General features: G+C 57.9%; 2 protein-coding genes and 2 pseudogenes across 2 annotated transcripts, besides 7 other annotated features; all 4 read right to left on the reverse strand.

The window, feature by feature from the left end:
- Nucleotides 1-251: part of a sequence feature (areas not merged during assembly with more than two copies in the genome that could not be assigned to a particular haplotype) that runs on past the window's edge.
- Nucleotides 252-1,821: a sequence feature (haploid, Esmeraldo-like haplotype).
- Tc00.1047053507611.190 lies at nucleotides 403-3,036 on the reverse strand (annotated as a pseudogene).
- Nucleotides 1,822-2,517: a sequence feature (heterozygous, Esmeraldo-like haplotype).
- Nucleotides 2,518-3,260: a sequence feature (haploid, Esmeraldo-like haplotype).
- Nucleotides 3,261-19,636: part of a sequence feature (areas not merged during assembly with more than two copies in the genome that could not be assigned to a particular haplotype) that runs on past the window's edge.
- Nucleotides 4,530-4,577: a sequence feature (A-rich).
- Nucleotides 5,334-15,710, reverse strand: Tc00.1047053507611.199 (dispersed gene family protein 1 (DGF-1), putative; the record flags this gene model as incomplete). Its single annotated transcript, XM_816082.1, has 1 exon — nucleotides 5,334-15,710. The coding sequence occupies one exon, from the start codon at nucleotides 15,708-15,710 to the stop codon at nucleotides 5,334-5,336; it is 10,377 nt and encodes a 3,458-aa protein (XP_821175.1).
- Nucleotides 10,804-10,856: a microsatellite.
- Tc00.1047053507611.210 (uncharacterized protein) lies at nucleotides 15,965-16,417 on the reverse strand (the record flags this gene model as incomplete). Its single annotated transcript, XM_816071.1, has 1 exon — nucleotides 15,965-16,417. The coding sequence occupies one exon, from the start codon at nucleotides 16,415-16,417 to the stop codon at nucleotides 15,965-15,967; it is 453 nt and encodes a 150-aa protein (XP_821164.1).
- Nucleotides 17,362-19,533, reverse strand: Tc00.1047053507611.230 (annotated as a pseudogene).

A 19,636-nucleotide genomic window follows, 5' to 3' on the forward strand; every position in this document is an offset into this window, starting at 1 on the left:
CCTCAAAGATGCTTCTGTTGATGATGGGCCTTTGAACAAAATAATAGAAGGAAATGAACATTGCAGCAATACTGCGATGTCGCCGGCCACGACGATTCCCTCACAAGGGAGCAATTCTCCGATTATGCCTCGTATGCACACACAAGCATTCACATGTATGAAACAACCCCTAATGTTTTTTAACAAAAATAAAACCGCCCCTTTCCCTTCCAATTTCCTCTTCTGTCACTGATATGTCCGATAGCGTTGGACATCTTCGGCATCTGTGTGCGATACTGTCGCCTGGTGCTGCTGCACCCGCACCGTATGCGCGCAAAAAAGTATTTAAAGAGGTGAAACAGCCCCTGATCCCTATTTTGCCAGAAATCAAACTGCGCCCGTTCATTCCCCAATTCGTTTTTTCATTTCTTCGGTTCTTCCTCACTTCGGAGGGATTTGTCTCTTCTAAAGTCTCTGGATGATATTGACACGTAGTACTGGTGCACCTTTTCCTTCCAAAACGCCGCAATCTCTTTTTCATCGTCGCTCAAATTATTGGAATCGACGACACCACATCTCTGCCAGTTATTCATCGGCGTGTTGTCTGCGTGCTGCACATAAATCATATCCCACGACAATCCTTCAGAAAATTCCTCCCAACCATTAAAATACGCCAGACGATCATTGAGCCCATTCAAAGCGCTGGTTGTGGTGTGATGCTCACTCGCCGTGGTGCTCGGCAGCCCAACCAGCGTCTTTCGATTTGACTGGAGCTGTGACATCCTCATCCAAGAAGGCAGACACGGTGCACCTTCCCATTCTTTCTGATACGACATAATCCCTGGTCCTCGATAACAGAAAAATAAAATCATTCCACTGCGTTAACCCTTGACAACCCGCACGCTGTTTTATCTCCGAGGTCAGCGGGTGCCGGTGCATTGGAAGGCCATTCATAATCGTGCATTTCCCCTCGTACTCGGACAAGCTTCGCAAGCCAGTGGAACACCTTGCCATCATCCCACAACCTGGACTCTCCCAGGCCAGAGCATTGCTCGGCTCTCGGAGAGGTCGTCCCATCGACGGTTTTGTGTCACTGTTGAATCCGACCATCGTATTTTCGCCCGTCAAAAATATAACTTGGAAGCGGCCCCACTTCATCCATGTGACCCTTCACCTCTCGCCAGTATTCCGCCCGCTCCTGCGCGGGCCGGTGGCACCTCATCCAAACGCGCATCGCCCTCACATCGCCCTCGTCGGGGCAATTCGTGATGATTTCTGCGGCTCCCTTTTGCCTCCTCCATTCCCTGTAGTTGCGCACATTTGAGGGTGACACCGCAATCCTGCCCCATCCACTGGGAGACAAATCAATAGACGGACGATAATCCGGCTCTGCCGCGTCGCGGATGACATACCCCCTCACCACACGGTCAGACAAAATGTCCACAGCATACTCAACACTGAACCTACCCATGTATACTGACACCGCTTGCGTGGTCTTGTTAAACACGTACGTCGTGCTTCCACCAACAAAACACACAACCATTTGGAGTCGCTCCGCATCGTATTGCAGCAGCTGGTAGAGGAGGAACGAGCCGGCAGCCATCGACTTCCCGATCCCGGGCGTCCCAATCAACACATGCCGCTAAAGCTCAAAGCCGGCCTCACCGTGAGTGCTGAACCATTCGGTTAGATCGCCCTTAACGATCTGCCACACGCGCTCCACCTCACAGTTCACATGGCAGTCACGAGCGGATTTATTCTCCTTCCATTTCCACGAGTACGGCCACCCCTTGTCCGACGTGAACACCAGCAGCCTGGGACGCGGTGCACCGGATTGCCCCACACCGTCATCCTTTTCGAGAGATTGGCCAACTGCCTTGTACGTCAATGACTGTTCTGGCTTCCCATTCTCCACCTCCATTCCCGTCCTCTCGCCGCCAGGGACTTCCACGACATGATGCCACCTCGCATTGCACACAGACTCGTAGTATCCCTTCAGTGTTTTCGGTGCACTCGTAATTGTTCGGTACCTCACTTCCTCGAGGGCTGCATCCAAGAACCTTTTAGTGATTTCTTGAACACCTGCTTTTACCTCCGCAGCATCCTCTGACCACTTCAGTAAAGCGTGCACACCTTTATCGTAAAGGCTGCGTAAATCTTCACAAAAATTTATTTCCTCCCTTACAGCAGCCTCCATCCTCACATAATTATATAATGTCTTTATTTCGTTCAATACTCCCTCATCGTCGATGTATTTCTCAGGGTTCCTAACAAACTCCTCCAGCAAGACATTCCAATTTGCGTCCACGACGCCCTTGCCGCCCAACTCCACCGTAAGAAAATCATTCAACTTCGTGTTATTGGCGCAAACTCTTCTCTTAAACAGCACATCTTCGATATTGGTGGAAATGGTAAATTTTATTTGTTGCTCCCGCCTTGCCCTTTTCTCTGTCTCTGTTTTTGCTTTTTCTCTCAGTACATGAGAAAGGGCTGCGTCGAGTGCTCCCCCTGCAATAGGAGTGACTGTATACTTTCCTTCATAGTCCCTCCATTGCCCGAGAGAGAACACACCCTCGTAATGAAGCTTTTACACCTGGTATTCTGGTAAATTAAAAATAATTCTAAGAAACCGCTGGTCTTGTACGTAATCATCCGGCTCCTGAAGAAACACCTTCATAATGACGTTCCCTTTTCCCTTCACAACCCACTCATCGCCCAATTTGCTCCGGAGAAAACCGTTCAGCTTCATTCCGGTGCTGAGTGTGCCTCTGTCTAGCAGTACATCTTCCACCAGACTGTCAAGAGTCCACTGCGGCCGCTCTTTACTCTCCGCCACATGTCGAGCTGTAGCGTCGGAGCCAACACAGGTGCCGCTGACTCCAAAGGACAGTCGCGGCTGTTTCTTCTCGCAGTCCCAATGGCGTTGGGCGTGACACTCGCACGGCGGGGAGGTCGGTACGCCATGCAGCCGCACTGCAACGCCTGTCGGTGAAACAGTCAAGGCCCACCGCCCCCGAAGCAACACGAGGCGTGCAACCAACCCCAACACCGCCACATTATCGCCCTTTTTTATTTTGTTTTATTCACGTTGTCGGTCTGTTTGCCTCATCGCTGACACCAAAAATAAGTGCACACCTTTACAAAAGGTAAGGAAAAAAGAAAAGGAGGCACGATCCCACCGTCCCGCCGCGGGTCAACAATCTCCTCCACCCACCACCATTGCCGCACAGGAGACCGCAGTCGCATCGTAGAGTCAGCACCACAATGTGCACCACACCATCGTGCAGTGAACAATGGGCGAGACGCAGCCATGCATCGCCCCGCTCCATTCTCCCACCCCTCAACTCTTGCGTGCCCGCACAAAGTAGCAAACAGAACCAGAGTGCACACAAACCCAATCATCCCCCTCACTCGCTGAAGCACATTATTCGCATGGAGTGACAACATTTGGGGACACACCAGCAGTAGCGGGCTGCATGGAATTTCCTGCCAACCCTGCAAAGAGACACAACAACTCTGCGGAGTCAAAGTGACAGCCCCTCGGTGTTGCCCGCAGTTCACATGGCAGGAAGAATTCCACGTACGCATAGTTCCAAATCCCTCGATGTTTGAGTGCCCAACAGAACGTGTGGAAAAAATACCTGCATGCAAGATGGAATTAAATACGTGAAAAAGTCGGCCTGCTTTCTCCGATGGCGTTGGCGAGCAGTCCCACACAATCCAATCAAAGTAGTACGCCGGACAGAATGGCGTCAGCTAATAAACAAATAAATGAATAATTGCGCCAATGCAAAAAAGCAGCAGGGATTTGGGTTTGCTCCCGGATTCGGGGCGACAGTGGCATGAGAGTGTGTATGTGTGCAAGACCTTTCGTGGGACGGCGATCCCCAATCCCGCCGTGCCCTGGCACAAAAGGGCAGCAAAAAAAAAAAAAAAAGAGCACACTCTCCAGAAAAGAAGCGATGATTGATCAGTCAGCCCCCGTTTCGTCTCATATAGCGTCCACATGTGTGCACTCCACCTCAAATGCGTACCTCCCTGGACGCCGCATACATGACGTGTGGTTTCGTCACTCGCAATGTGTTTTTCCTCCCGCAAACAACAAAAACGATGGCCGTGGCGCAGATCCACTCAGGGGAGGCAATCGGGGCAGACACGGGTGGAAACCAGAGATCATACCAAAAATAAGAATAATAATAAAAAGGTAATAACCCCTCCATGCCAAAGCATTGTGCAATGTTCATCCCTCTTCCTCTGAATTGAAACGTCCTCAACAGAACAAATACAACAGACACATGTGCAGCACAATATCTTTTGCTATCCCGCGTTCCATCTTACTTCCCATGCGTGCCACGGCGGTGGTGCCTGCGTTACACCTGGGATTATTCCAAAATATCAGGCACCATGCTGTGGAGAGTGGATGCTTGACGAACGTGCCCACGTTATTGTCTAACACTAAATGACACAAAAAAAGAAAAAACTACTCGCGACTCAAACTACCCGTCTGTGGTCGTACTAAACCAACACTGAGACACGTTTGGAGCAAAGCTAAAAAAAAAAAAAAAAAAAGAGAGAAGGGGGAAGAAATAATAAAATAACCCACAGAAACACGTCGATAAATATATACACACATACGCAAAAAAAAAAAAAAAGCATCATCCCACATATTTTTTTGCCGTTCCTTCCATACAACATCAGAAGTATAAAGAGTGACGAGCATGCCCTCCCACACAGTCATCGGGGAGCATGAGAGTCACTGCAGACACCCGCACAAAAAACAGAAACAACCCAAAAAAAAAAACAATCAATGACGCTGTCGGTGCGGAGTACGATGGGTGGCTGCGCAGCTGCACAGCCGTGGCACCCACGCCCTCCCTCATATCAGCCAACAACGCACACTCACAACCTCCAGGAGTTGACGCGTCACAGAAGGGCTTCATCGATTGTTTTCCCTAACGTTTTCCTGAATGCATCCTATGATCCGCACATCAGCCACCGTCTTCGAGCACGTACTCATTACAGAGTACAGATATGAAATAGAGAGAGCAACAGCCCCCATACTCGGTGCTGCAGCGAAGAGCGCAAAACACACGCACACGTTACGCATCCGCCCCGGGCTAGCGTGATAGCTCGATAATCCGTTGTCGTCGATAATCGATAAAATAAAAGCAACAAATCAATCACCCGATCAATCTATGAATAATTGAAAGAAGATGCATAGCAGAAGCATCCACTTTATGCCGCATCTGCGAGGGGCTTTGCGTCTTCTCGCCGCGTACGGATACTGTTGGGGGCGGAGCCTTTCCACCCCAAAAAAAGAAACTGCGCTAAATTTTTCGTCAAGCAAAGCTTCTTCACCTTTCCAGAGGAGCATAATTAATGCTGCAGCTCGCACTGGATACACGGTCGAACAGGCTCAGAGTGTCTGAGCGGGTGTCACCGGCCATAGGCTGGAGCTGTGCGGGTGGTCGGTACGACGACGCGCCGGTGGTGCCTGAGGCGTACGACGATAACGTCATGTCGTGCGGCTTCCGCGTCTCTTCGTCGCTCTCCTCATAATCGCGCAGCAGTGCCTCCAGCCCGCCACGCCGCGGCTCGCGCAGCTCCTGCCAGTGGCGGTCCTCCGCGTACCACACAACGACGCCGTACACAGTGATCGCAAGCAGCACAGCGGTCAGCAGCAGCACGATAGCCACGTACGCCCTCGCACCACCGTCGCTCGGCGCAAGGTGGTTGGCCACGCTGACCACGCACAACGCCGCAAGGAGCACAAAGCTCGCCGTGCGCATCACCGTCAGGAAGGCAGAGCGCATCATGTTCGTGAAGGCAACCACGCCCGCACCCGCAAGCAGCACGGCCGCCATGCAGAAGTACAGGACGTGGCAGCTTCCCACGGGCGGGTGCACAGCAGCAATCAGGCCCACCACACACAGCACCGACAGCTGGAACACGCACCAGTACACGTAGCTGCCCCTCATGTTCGTCAGCATGCCGCCGTACATCCGCTGCTGCGCCGCGGGGTGCCAATACCCGACGGGGTACAGCAGGCGCTCGTGCAGCGGCTTCCTCGAAAACTGCCAGTACTTCGTGAAGCTCGCGCCCGTGTGGCGGGCAATCAAGTAGCACACGCCAGCAGGGAACGCTGCACCGTACAGCACGCCAACGACACCGACCACGCGGTGATGCACGCGGGCGTCGGGCATCGCAAGTGCGAGCACGGAGCCAAAGAAGATGCCGAGGTGCATCGCGTGTGCCACGACGTACGTCAGGCTCGGGAAGCGCATCGCCGCCCACGCACTCGCCGCGTCCACGCCGCGCCACCGCTGGAAGGCGACCGTCACACCGTAGTGCACGCACCCGAACACAGCGGCGAGCAGCGCGTTGCCCACCACCATCCACAGCGGGTCAAGGGCAGCGAACACCGACAGGAAGTACGGCAGCGCAACGGTGCTCGCACGCTCCTGTGTCGAGGCGCATGGCATCCTCGCAAACACGCCGAGCGCCTGCATCTCCAGAACGGAGCCCAGCCCGCCGGTCACCACCACGGCAACAGCAGCCGCACCCGCAACAACGCCGGTGATCGCAGAAAGGACGCTGGCAGCGACGGGCAGCGTGCTCGAAGTGATCGTGAAGGACCCAAGCAACACACCCTTGCAGCCGCCGAGCACCGCCGCAGCGTCGCAGCGAATGACTAGCGTCTCGTCGGCAGCAATGAAGTAACCGCGGTGCACGGGCACAGCCAGCTCCAGGACGGTGGACGGATTCGTCGCGTTGCGCTCCCACGTCGCGTTGCGCAGCATCGCTCCCCACGGACTACCAAACCCGCTCGGCTGCGCCGTCGACACCAGCACAAAGCTCAGGTGCGTGCCGAGCTGCGGGTCGCGTGCCCACCGAAACGGCGGCGGCAGCGCCACCATCAGCAGCGTCGGGACGGCGCTCCCACCGCCGCGGATGTCGTTCTGCGTCAGGCTCCCACCAGCCGCCGTAGTCGTCACGGCGAGCGTCGGGCACGCCACCTCGCTCCACCACAGCGTGCTGCTCACCGACGCCGTCGGGGTCCGCGTGAGCGACAGCGCCACCGTCTCCGTCACCTGCAGGGTCTCCGTCGGCCAGTAATGCGTCCTGCTCAGGCTCGGCGTCGGAATTGGCGTCCACGGTGGCGTCGGGCTGCGCGTCTCCGTCAGCGTCGCCGTGTGGCTCAGCAGCGGCATGCCGGGCGTGCGGTTGCACCCGTCCACGTGCGGCAGGTACACCGGCAGGCAGTCACGCCCGTACCCGCCCTCAGCACAGCGGCAGCGGCACGACCCCGACATCGCCCTCGTCGCAGCAGCAAAGCAGCTCACGTCGGCATCGCACACGCCACACGCCACAGGGCGGAATTCCCCGATGATGCCGGCGGACCTGTATTCCATCGGCCGCAGCGCCTGCCCGTTGAGCGTCAGGCACCCCACGACGAACCGTCGGCCGGCGCCCACAAGCGCAACGGCGCCGTCCATCACGACGGACCCGCTGCCGGCGTTCCCATAGAGCGTCAGCGTGCTCTGCACGAGTTCCGCACTGCGCGGGTACGACGGCAGCGAAAGGAGCCTGCCGCTGATGCTGTTGCCGCGCACCGACAGCCACGACCCGGACGCAAACGACGCCAACCCCCGCAGCACCAGCAGCGCGCCATCGGTCAGCGCACCGGCGTTGTCGTTCACCACTAAGGCGGACGTGTTGGCCTCCACCCCGCTGCCAAACACCAGCCCATGCGCGGCGTACACCCGGCTCCCCGACACGCGCAGCACAGCGCCCCCCGACGCAACCACGCGCGCACTCGCGTACAACGCATAGTCGCCACCGAGCACAGCCGCGTCCAGCGCGACACCGCCACCGACAAGCTCCAGCACGGCGCCGTCCACCACCACCGTCCGCCCACCAGTCACCACGGTCACGAGGGCAACGCCAGACACAACCAGCACGGACCGCACAAGCCGCAGACCCGACAGCACCAGCACCGGTGCGTACGGCGAGGACCGCGAGCCGGGAAGATACACAAGCGGCGTCGACCTCGCGGCAACCAGCAGGGAGTCCGTCACCGTCAGCACGGACCCCGCGGAAAACGTGCCGGTCAGCACAAGCGCACCGTTCAGCGCCTCCACATCGCACACCGACAGCTCCACCGGCCCGCTCTCGTTGCTCCCCGCCGCCCCCGCACCGCGCAAGCCTCTACCGCCCATCACGTACAGCACAGCGCCGTTACGCAGCGACACGTTCTGCACAACGATCCTCACGCCGTCCCGCGCCATCCACGGCACGTAGAGCACCGGACTCACGCCGTCCAGCACAACGTGGCGCAGCGTCACCTCGCTCGCGCCGGCAGGCACAACGAACACCGACTGCACCGTCACGCCCTCGCGGACGAACACTCTCGACGCGGTGCCCGCAGCAGGCGGCAGTGCGGGAGCACCCACAGGCACGCAAGCCTCGCCGTACCCGCCACTGCCGCACGCGCACACGCACACACCGTTCTTCATGCTCGCCGACGCCGTCCCGGGCGCGTAGCAGTGCGTGTCCCTGTTGCAGGCGTCGCACCCAGCAACGTCGATGCTCCCAGCGTCGCCAAAACCAGCCGCAGCGTACTCCTCCGCCGTCGACAGGGCTCGCCCACCAGCGTCGTTGCACGCCACCCTCACATGCGCCCCAGCCGCAAGCGACAGGCTCAGCGACAGCATCCGCGGCAGCAGCACTCGGTTGCGCACAAAGCTCAGCGTGCTCCCAACAGCGGTCACGGCGCCAGCGGCGTAAAGCATCTCCCTCGAGACGCCGTCGTGCACGTTGCCCTTCACCAGCAGCATCGACCCGCCGACCAGGCTCACCGTCGAATAAAACGCCACCGCGTAGTCCTCCGTCGACGCAAAGTCGCTCCGCACAAGCGCCACAGCGGAGCCCAACACGCTCACAGTCCCACGCACAGACACCGCGTGCTTGCACAGCAGGAAGTCGCTGTCAACAAACGCCACCACGGAGCCGCCGCTAGCCGCAACGCCGCCCTCCACCGACACACACAGCCCCAGCGCCGTCTGCACCGACAGCCCGTCCACGTACAGCGCACCGCGCGAAGACAGCGCCACGCCGCCAACCACCAACACGGCAACAGCGTCGCGGAACACAGCCGCCACGTGCGTGCGCGCAATGGTCAGCACACTCCCAGTCAGATTCACCTTGTGCACCACGAGGCACGCGGAGGCGTCGCCAAGGCCGTAGTCGCCGCGGTACGCAACACGCGCCTCTGCAATCAGCACCGAGTCCACCACAGTGACGCGCGAGCCCGGCAGAAATCGGTTCGCCACCAGCACGCCACCGCCGGAACGCGACTCAAGCCCGCTGATCAACACATCGACGCGCTCGCCAGCAGGCGGTTCGGACCGCCACCCAACAACGTACAGGCTCGCTCCGTCCACAAACGTGCAGTTTGCCAGCGTCACGTTGCGCACGCTCCCCGAAATCGACTCCACGTCCACCACGACGTCCGCCGCAAAGGTCACACCAACGTAGCACACCACCGACGTCCCGAGACCGGCGCTCACCTCCACACCCACACGCACGTCCCGCACGCACAAGTCGGCGCCGTCGGTGCTCGGTGGCTCGGGGACAGCGACGGGCAGGCACGCATCGCCGTGGCCGCCCTCCGCGCACGTGCAGGCGCAGCCATCACTCGAGGCCGTCTTCGTGTACGCGGGGAAGCACGACGTCGCGAGAGTGCATGGGTCGCTGCAGGTCAGGATGGTGGCATTGTACACGGACGGGATGCTGTACTTCGCCCCCTCACCGCCGTTCACAGTGTTGCACGCGGCCACAATCGCTCCGTTTGTGAGATCGCTTGTCCCTGAAAATATCCACAGCGCCTTGATCATTCCCTTGCGGGAAATAAATTGGTTGCCGGAGAATAACACAGTTGAGTCGCGGAGATTCACTGTGAGGCTCAAAACAGCAAACGCATCCGATGGGGATGCGCGGCAGAGGTTGCCACTCAACTGCAGCCAGGAGTTGTAGTAAATGTAGGAAGAAAAAGTTGAATAAAACACAGCCAAGCTTCTCTGCATCTCGTTGCCATGAAACACAACCGCTGACCGGGACTCCACACTTAGGATACGAAGAAAGAAAATAAAGTACTGCACCGGCCTCGACACAAGATTGCCTCGGATCACCACGGCAGAATTGTTCAGTACACACAGCGACGAAGACTGGCTAGACCCCTCAAGACATATCAAAGTACTGTCACCGCCGTCCATATGAAACGTGTTGCCCATCACCGCAAACAGGGAGTGCCACGACACCCTCAGTGCATATTCAACAACATGAATGGCGCGTGACGATACCCTCACGCTCTGAAACACATTGCCGCTCAGCACCACCGCGGAGTCATTGCTGATCGTCAGCTCATTCATCGCAACACACGACGGGCTGCCAAGGGCCAAACCCGGCCGAGAGATCAGCCTCGTGACCGTGAAGCGGTTCCCGCTGATCGTGATGTTCGTGTGCGGTGGAAACCCACCCTCCGGTCGGAGCAGCGCGTCACTAAATGTGTTGCCGGTGACGAGGATGTGCAGCGACCCCACAGCGGCGTACGCGTTGCCCAACAGCACCAGCACGGCACCGTCCCTCCACGTGCATCCATCGAAAGTGATGTTCGCCACTTCGCCCGTCATCGCCCCAATCAGCACCGTCAGGCTCATGCCGCCCCCGCTGAACGTCACGTTGCGGTAGCACAGCCACGACAGCCCACCGCCCACAGCCTGCGCCACCTCGGGGTACACCATGTCGCTGATGCACTCACCAACAGGCGGCGGCGGTGGTGTTGGCGGCGTTGGCAGTGGCGGTGGCGGTGGCGGCGGGCCAGCAGGCACAGGCGCCGGAACACACACATCGCCGTGCCCTCCAGCAGCGCACTGGCACTCGCATCCAATGACCGCCGTCGTCAGCGGAAAAAAGCAATCGCCGTCCTTCGTGCACTCCCCGCACGCGGTAACCGTCGTCACGTTGTTAATGCCTTTCAGCTCCAGTTCAGCCGCCGTCGTCACCAACCGTCCCGCGACCGTCAGACACCCAGCAACGAACCCGTAGCCGGCGTCAGCCCGAGATAGCAAATGCTCCGACAACCCCGTCGAGCCCATCTTGCAGCCCGTCAGCGTCACCACACTGCTACTGTCGATGCTCACAAAAGTGGATTCGGATTCGTGGAACATCGCACCCACTCCCACGTCGTTGTCGCGCCAATCCAACCAGCTTGACCGCTGAACAGTCCACGAGTCGTCTACAAAGATGGCGTATCGCACGGAGCCGCTGTTCCCCACCACGCGCAACACGCTGTGATCCGACACGCTGAAGTCTTGGTACTGAAACAAGAGGCTTGTCCCGGAGGACATCGTGTTGTTGAGCAGCGCAAAAAAGGAGTGGTCGCGGACACTGAGCCTGTACATGTAGAACATGTGTGCGTACCCATCAAAGCTGCAGTACCGCGTGTACAGCGAGCTGCCACCCACCAGCGTCAGCGTCGCAATCGAGTACAAACCAAACCCGCCGCGCCTCGATGCATGCGCATTGACGTTGCTGACCAGCAGCGTCGAAGCACTCAACACAACGTCGACCAGCGTCACTACGCTAAACCTTTTGTTCAGAGTGTCGGGCCAAAAGACAACAGAAGACTGCACCGCGTCAACCTCCGTGACGGCGATGTCGCAGCGCAGCGGAAGGGCAAGTGAAAAAGCAACAACAGAGGACTGCATCACCGTCTGACTCACGCGGATAAGGACGCCGGCTGACTCCGCCGCCTCAGCACCACCAACAAACTGCAGCGCGGCACCGCCACGGAATGTGCACCCAGTGAGCGTGATGTTGATGGGGAGATGCAGCGGCATACTGTTGAGAGAGAACGTCAGTACTGCATCCACGCCGCCGAATGTCACACCCGCGTAGCAGTGGTGCGTCTTCCACATGTTCAGCGTGAGGTTCGTCAAAGTCTGGTTCACCACGCAGCTCGTGTCGCCGTCGACGGCTCTCTCCGCCACGGGCGGCACAACCGTGTCGGGCACCTCGAAGGGAAGACACGATGCGCCATGCCATTCTTCCTTGCAGCTGCACGAGCACGAGCTGCGGTCCACCGACTCCGTCCCGGGCATGTAGCACGCCGCGTTGTCGTTGCATGTGCCGCACCCGAACACCACCACTTCCTCCGGAAACACATCGTCGTACGACACCTCCTCATCGCCCTGCAGATTGCACCCAACCACAAACCTCGCGGGGGAAGCCAAAAACGTGTTCAAATGATGCAGATCAGCAAAAGAATAACTATCGTCCATCTGACGGTTGTGTGCAACCACCACGGTGGTGCCGCTGCCCGACAGCCTCATTTTGTGCTGGGCATGTGCTATACCTATTACTAAGGCCGCACTTACGCTGTTGCCCTCCACACGCCACTGCGCTCCACCCTGAAGGATGAGAGAGTTCGATAAATACACCAGCGCAGAATCAGAAAACTCCGCGCTGCCAAAAAAGGTGCAATCCGCCACTCGCAGCAGCCCCGCGAAGCTCACGGTGGTATCCCCAAACAAATAAACGCCATTGAACGCGCTCATCGTGTTGTTCTCCACGTCAATGTAGCCGCCGTTCCTCAAAACCGCGTAAACGCAAACGGATGATTCCACACCGTTATCCTCCTCTGTTGCCCTCAACGTATTTCCCTTCACAATGATCCCGCCACCATTAACAACACCAATGAATAAATACACTGCGTAACTACTTCCCTCAATGTTGTTGTCAAGCAGCAGCAGCGTCGAGTTCGCACCAAGAGAAAGCCCCACAATAGCAATGGCATGGCCCCACGTCGTCACAAGCGTACTGCCTGCCACCAGTATCTGGGAATTCGCACCAAAATCACCCTCAAACTCCAAAGCTCCGGAATCCATCATCGAAGACGTCACGTTCACGTGCACGCGTGCATCACTCCCCTTGACCGACAGGCCCATGAGGACGCACTGCAGCAGCGTGATGTTCAGTGTCTGTTGTGGTGCGTTGAAGCTCCACAGGTCCAGCACAATCGTAGCGGTGAAGGTCACGTTGACAAAGCACAGACCACGCACACCGGGATCAGGATCGTCCACGGAGCTGATGCTGCCACCGTGCACGCAGCGGACCTCCGTGTCGGTGGCATCGGGGAGCGGGTGCGGCCCAAGGCCGTCCGGAACCGCAGCTGGCAGACAAGTGCCACCGTAGCCACCAGCAGCGCACAAACACTCACAGCCGCTGATGCTGCTCGTCCTCGCAGCAAAGCACACGGCGTCCACAGTGCACGTGCCACAGTCCAACACCGTCACGCGTGCTCCAATATTGAGGTCGTATTGGTAATTCGTCACAGTTGAGCCCCTTGCCTCGTTGCACACGCCGTAGATGGTCGGGTGCATGTCGGATGGCAGTGACCAGTTGCTCGTCATACTTACAATGGTTGACGAGTACGAGCCATACGTGAAGTTGTTATGTATTATCGACCACACACTCCGATCGCGGAACGCAAAGCCATTCCCACTTTCCACGTACACAACGTACGCGGTACGAAACTCGTTGTTGCGGTGCACCAGCCAGCTGCCGCCAGTCACGGTCAGCGTGTTTGCAATGAGCATGGCGAAGCCAAGACGGAAAGTGCTGGACACAACCTGCAGCGCGCTGCCGCCATCCACCGCTACGCCCTCAAACACACACGCGCCCTTGCAATATTCAGTGCTCGGCGCACTCCACGAGCTGTTCTGTATGGAGAACACGGAGCCGCCGCCAACACGCAGGTCCGACGCAAGAGCGTACATCACGTGCGTCCGCGACAGGACAGCGCAGTTGTCCATGTAGAAGACGCTGGACAGGTTCACGCCAAGGCCGCGCTCCACGAGGATCGCAGCGCACGAGTCCCCGCCACACACCAACAACGACCGCGTCATGACAAACCGCGTCGACAGAAGACGGACGCCGTCCAGGACAAGCGCGGGGCCGTACCGGGATCCCGCGTAGCCACGGGTCGTCGGCACGTACTGCGACCCGCCAACCGTCGCACGCAGCGTTGAGTTCGCCAGAAGCACACTCGAGTGCAGCGGCATCGCGCCCTGCAGCACGATCGTGCCCTCCAGCGACGTCACATTCGTCATGTTGACGAGGGCGTGGGGCATCAAGCGCGCCGTGCTCTCGCTGAGGCCGCCAATCCGCAGCTGCACACCGCCCGCAAGCACGCAGTGGCGCAGCGTCACGTTCAGCGCGTCAGCGAACACGTCCATCGAGCGCAGGTCCACCGCCACAGTGATTGGGCCGCTGAACACCGCCGAGTCGAAGCACGCCGTCGCACGCCAGCCGCCAACCGTCACCGACTCCGTCAGCGTCACGCCACTCACGCAGCCCTGCGCACCGCCACCACCGGACCTCGCAGGCGGCACCTCGAACGGCAGGCACGCCTCGCCCACACCGCCGGCACGGCAGCTGCACACGCAGTCGGTGAACGACGCCGTCAGCGCATCAAAGCACGCCAGCGCAACCGCACAGCCGTCGCACGGCACCACACTCACGGAGGGCAGGCCGGCCATGCGGTAGTCGCCGCTGCTCTGCAGCACCCGGCCGCCGGCACGGTTGCACTGCACCGACACGACGCCGCTCGTGATCGTCGGCCCGGAGACAAGCGTCGCGCCGGTGGCAGCGCAGCGCGCAATCGACACGGTGCCGCCGATCAGCGTCACACCCGACAGCGACGCCACAGACGACGCCTCGCCCACCGCCCACACGTCGTGCAGGTCCAGCCACCCGCCGGCACCCACCGTCCCACCGCCGCAGCGCACCAGCGACGACGCAGCAGACCCCTCGACGCCCACAAAGCGCAGCACCGAATCAAGCACCGAGAGGCGCTCTCCAAGCACAACTCCGCTGCCACTGCTCACAGCCGACACGTTCGTCACGGAGAACACCGAGTGGGTCCGCAGACTGAGACACGACGAAGACGCCACATGCATCGCGGACGCGGTCGGACCGCCCGACGCCTCCAGCGACACGCCGTCAAGCACCACAGCGCTCGACAGCAGTTCTACGCCGCCGCCAACGTACACCGCCGACCCGCCCGCATGCGACGACCTCAGCACAGTGCTGCTCACACGCAGCTGCGTCTGCAACAGCGACGTCGCGTGCAGCACAAGCGGCGACGCCACCGCGTCCGTCAGCCCGCTCAGCTTCGAGTAGCGCATCGGCCCCGCCGTCACAATCGTCGAGTCACGGACCGTTACGTTCGTGCGTGCCGGCAGGTTGTGCGCAAACACAAGCGAGCAGTAGCTCCCGGACAGCCCGCTCACGCTCACCTCCAGGCTCCGGTCACTCGTCGGCTCGCCGCTGTAGCCCCGCACGTAGATCTGCGCACCGCCATCGCACACGCAGCTCCTCAGTTCGATGCGCAGCGCGCCGGGAAGCATCGCCGGCACGTCGAACACCACAGCCACGCCGTTCGTGATGGACACGCCGTCCATCAGCACCGTTTCCACGGCGCGGCCAACCGTGATGGCTCTGTCCACCGTACCGCCCCGCAGTCGCAACACCACCGCATGCACCGCGGGCATCCACGCCGCCGCCGCCACCAGCGCCAACGCCACAAGCAGCGCCACACGCACAGCCGCAATGGCACTGTGCCGCACACGGTGCCGGCTGCGCGGACACGCACCCACCGTAGACCACATCCACCAACCCAACCAGGTATCAATAGGGTTGTCGTGGTGTGTCGCACTCGTACCGTCGACCGTAGCACCTTTCTAATAAATCCCTTTCTACAGATGGAGAATCCAAAAGCACAAATCCGATAAATCGTTATCCCACTACTGATTGTCCTAATACTGCCGCGAGCAATAACTAATACCTTAAAACGATAACTCTGCTAGTCAAGTCAAAATAGCTCTAACTGCACGGTCAGAGGAGAAGGCAGAGGCGGCAACAGCTAATAAACACAGTGGCACGCAGAAGCATCCGGCCACAGACGATCCCCACCACGGCCACTGACACAAAGCAGCGCAGACGCAATCAAATCAGTAACACCATCGCCCTCCCACCGCCCACGCAGCCCCACAGAGCCACCGTGCCAAGTAGCGGGGCCCAGGCAAAAACAAACATGACCACTGACGCTGCTAGTATGACCGATGGGTCGGCACAGCACAAGAAACAGCAAAATCATACGCGCACTGCATACACAATGACGAAATGAAGAATGAAGAAGCACGGCGGCAGTACGCAGACACGGGAAAAAAGGGTTCCCACCGATTTTACATTCCGATTGGCCCGCAGCCATCCTAATGGTGGTCGCCCAGATGCCGCGCGGTGCGTGTGGCCTGTGGCTGCTGTGGACTGAGAGGATGATGAGAGGGAAGAGAGATGCGGTGCAATCCTCATCCATCTCGGTTGGTGGTTACACCAGTCACGCCATCCCCTCAGATCGCCTGCAGCAAAGACCGTCACCATCAGCAGCGGTCGGTGCCTTCCCTCCCCACTGGGGCGCAACTCCACCAACAACACAACGAGGTAGCAGCAGCCTCACGCAACTGCCACCACAGAGCGCAAGAGGAGCAACCAACCACACTGCAATACATATATCGCGTAAGTGTCTCGTGTGTGTCTGCCTACGGTCACAAAAAAAAAAAAAAAGGCAAAGCATCTGAGGGGACACACAACCACACAATAGTGCCAGACAAAAAGAACAAACAGAATGACTGCTGAAACGCAACACCGCACGGCTGCCCACGCTGTGGAAAGCCGCGGCACACATGCTGAAAAGTAAAAAGACGAAGATGTATTCGTCTTCCATTATGCATTCACTCAAAAACCAAAAAAAAACTGCACGTTGCTGCGTGGCCTCCAAATCGGTGTGTGTGTCTCGCCTGCAGATAAGAAATAAATAAATGTGTTGCACTCCTTCCAGTCGTTTAAACACCCGGTGGTGCCCACACATTATTTATATTCCACTGGGACACTCGGCGCGGTTTCGTGCCCCCATTCCATTGTCTCTTTTATTAGCCGGCGCCATCGGCGTGGCACACAATGCCGGGAGCGTCTCTGGTCAATCAAAAAAAAAAAACACTCAGTAGATCCCTTAATTGTCGGAGAACCACAACACGGGGTGTAAAGAAGAAAACAAACAACAACCCCGCGGTGCTGGTGCTGGGGAGAGCATGCTTCCACATGGAGGAAAAGCCCTGCACAGCAAAAAGAATCTAAAGTAAAATAAAATGGTCAAAACAAAGTGTCCACAAAAAGTGGCAATTACTTTGAAAGAGTGCGTGGAAAGACGCATATGTTCCCGCTGGTTGCAGGAAGTACTCATTGCGATTCCTCAGTAAAGGGCTACAAAACCCTAGCAGCCGCAGCAGCAGCACCCGAGACACGCCCCCACGCATGGAGCCGTCATCTTTTCCTTTTTTGCCGTCGCTTTTCCTGACCAGTTTTAGTTCACCGACACTCAGTGGGCGGTCTTACAGAAAGACGTTCGTCACTGTCACATCGCTGCTGTTGATGTCTCCCTCGCCTCCACCAAAGTAGAAATGTGGGATTTCATGTCCCAGCGTCTCAAGTGTTGGTATCGTCTCTGGGCTCCCCACAATCACACCATCCACGTACACATATCCCTTGTGGCCGTCCTGCAGCATGAGCGCCACCTGGTGTTCTCTCCCCAGCTCCCAAGTGGTGTTCGATGTCGTTTTCTTCCCATCAAACACCGTCTCCCACGTTTTATTCATGCTGTGCGACAGCCCAATGATCTTCTTGCCGTGACCGTTCCCAGACCCGCACCCAGCAGAGGAGTGCTCCCCTTCGCAACCTGGTGGATGGTCACCGTCGCCACAAGGGTGAAATCGTAGTTCACAAAGCCGTACTGGTTATTATCCTCCCGGCTGTTCACACGCCATGTTGCCCCGGTCCCAGGTCCCGTGAACTTGAACCCTTTTTTGGCCTTCGCTGCCTTCTTCGCAATTGCATTCACGCAACGGTACTCGTCGATCCACGTGACATCGCCGGACGTTGCGTCGGACAGGAATCCAACCAGGCCTGCCGTGGGTATGGATGACTTGGAAAAGGAGGCGTCCAGCTGCGCCCAAGTGCTGAGGACGGAGTTGATCGTCTTCAGCTCCTCCGTCAGGCAGGCAAGGGATATGCCCCGGCGCGTTCCCACAATACCCTCTCGTAAAAGGTGCAACGCACCGTCCGAGTACAGCAGGTTGCTGGAAAACGTCAGACTCACGGCATTCCCCACAAAAAGCGGTCCAACATGGAACGTGCGGCTATTGTCCGCAACCCAAAGGTAGAGCGCATTGGGTTCACTCGCTTCCGAGGAGTTCCCTCTCTGAGTTTACAACATGACCTTCTTTTCCTCAATGGTCGCGGTGATGAGAACTCCCACATGCAAACTTTCGTCCCAACGGAATCCTGATTGTGACATGACCCGCACGCCTGAGAGTGTTCTGGCAGCATTCTTCCACGTTGTCCCCATGTCACGCGACTCGAACACACTCTGGCCATTAAAAAATTCAACAATCATGTGAATCTGTCCATTCTCCCATTCGGTGATGCGGGGCCAAGGCATTCCACAGAAAAAATGCCCTCTGGGAACACCCAGTTGTTGCCTTTGTCCGTCGAATAATTGATCATGGAGAAAGGTTGATTTTTCCCGTCCCTCGCACTCAGGGAAAACACAAGCGTGTCATTCTGCATCACAATGCCTGAGCCACCAGCAGTCACAAAATCCTTCATGTGGCCTTGAGTGTGTTTGGAGATCTGTTGCAAGAAATATTTAGATTCTTCCCAGTTGATCATTCCACTCGGCTCGCCGTCCTTGGGCTGCGTGGCCACACCAACAACCAGTTGAATAGCTGAGTCACCCGCCGCCCTTTCCTCATCATCATTGTCGTACTTCTCTTCACAGATTCCCGCAAGTGGAAACACCTTATTGACCCCTTCAATGGATGCGGGCCGACAAAAAAAGCGCAAACGATCATCGCCATTCCTACTGCCAAGGACAGTGTGTGCCCTCCATTCCTTCTTGGCGATCTCAGCGACAATGGACGGCCACGTTTCCGCAGCCTTGATGTACCCGGCCACAATGTCGGAAAACCGAACCCCAAACAGGTTATGTTCCTGGACGTTATACTCGGACAAGCCTTCAGCAAAGGCAACCATTACTCCACCAGCACTGACGAGAGAGGGTGAAACAAATGAATCCCTCTTCGTCTCTTGAGACGTTCCACCTTTCTTCTCCACCTGCGTCTTCTTCGGCACAAAAAAATCGATCTCCTGCGCCAGTTGCGCAGCCCCGGACTTACTCTCTACAGCAGTCGCAGCTCCACTGTCGCAGCACATCATCACGACAAGGAGGAGCAGCACCGCGGAAGTAAACACACGCCGGGACATGTTGGGCCTCCGCTGCTCAATCTCTCTTCCTTCCCTCCTCCTTCCGCTGGATCCGGTCACGCGGCGACGGTTGAGTGTGCGGGGTGACATGACAGCAGCAACACGTGAGAGCATATAAATATGTGTGTGTGGGCGGTGCGTGTGCTGTTGTTGGTCCTTTCACTGCCCTCGAATTTCACAGTAGCGATTCGCGCCTGGTAGTAGCTTCCTTCTTGGA

Source organism: Trypanosoma cruzi, assembly GCF_000209065.1.
Source record: "Trypanosoma cruzi strain CL Brener chromosome Unknown tcruzi_1047053507611, whole genome shotgun sequence".
Classification (NCBI taxonomy): domain Eukaryota; phylum Euglenozoa; class Kinetoplastea; order Trypanosomatida; family Trypanosomatidae; genus Trypanosoma; species Trypanosoma cruzi.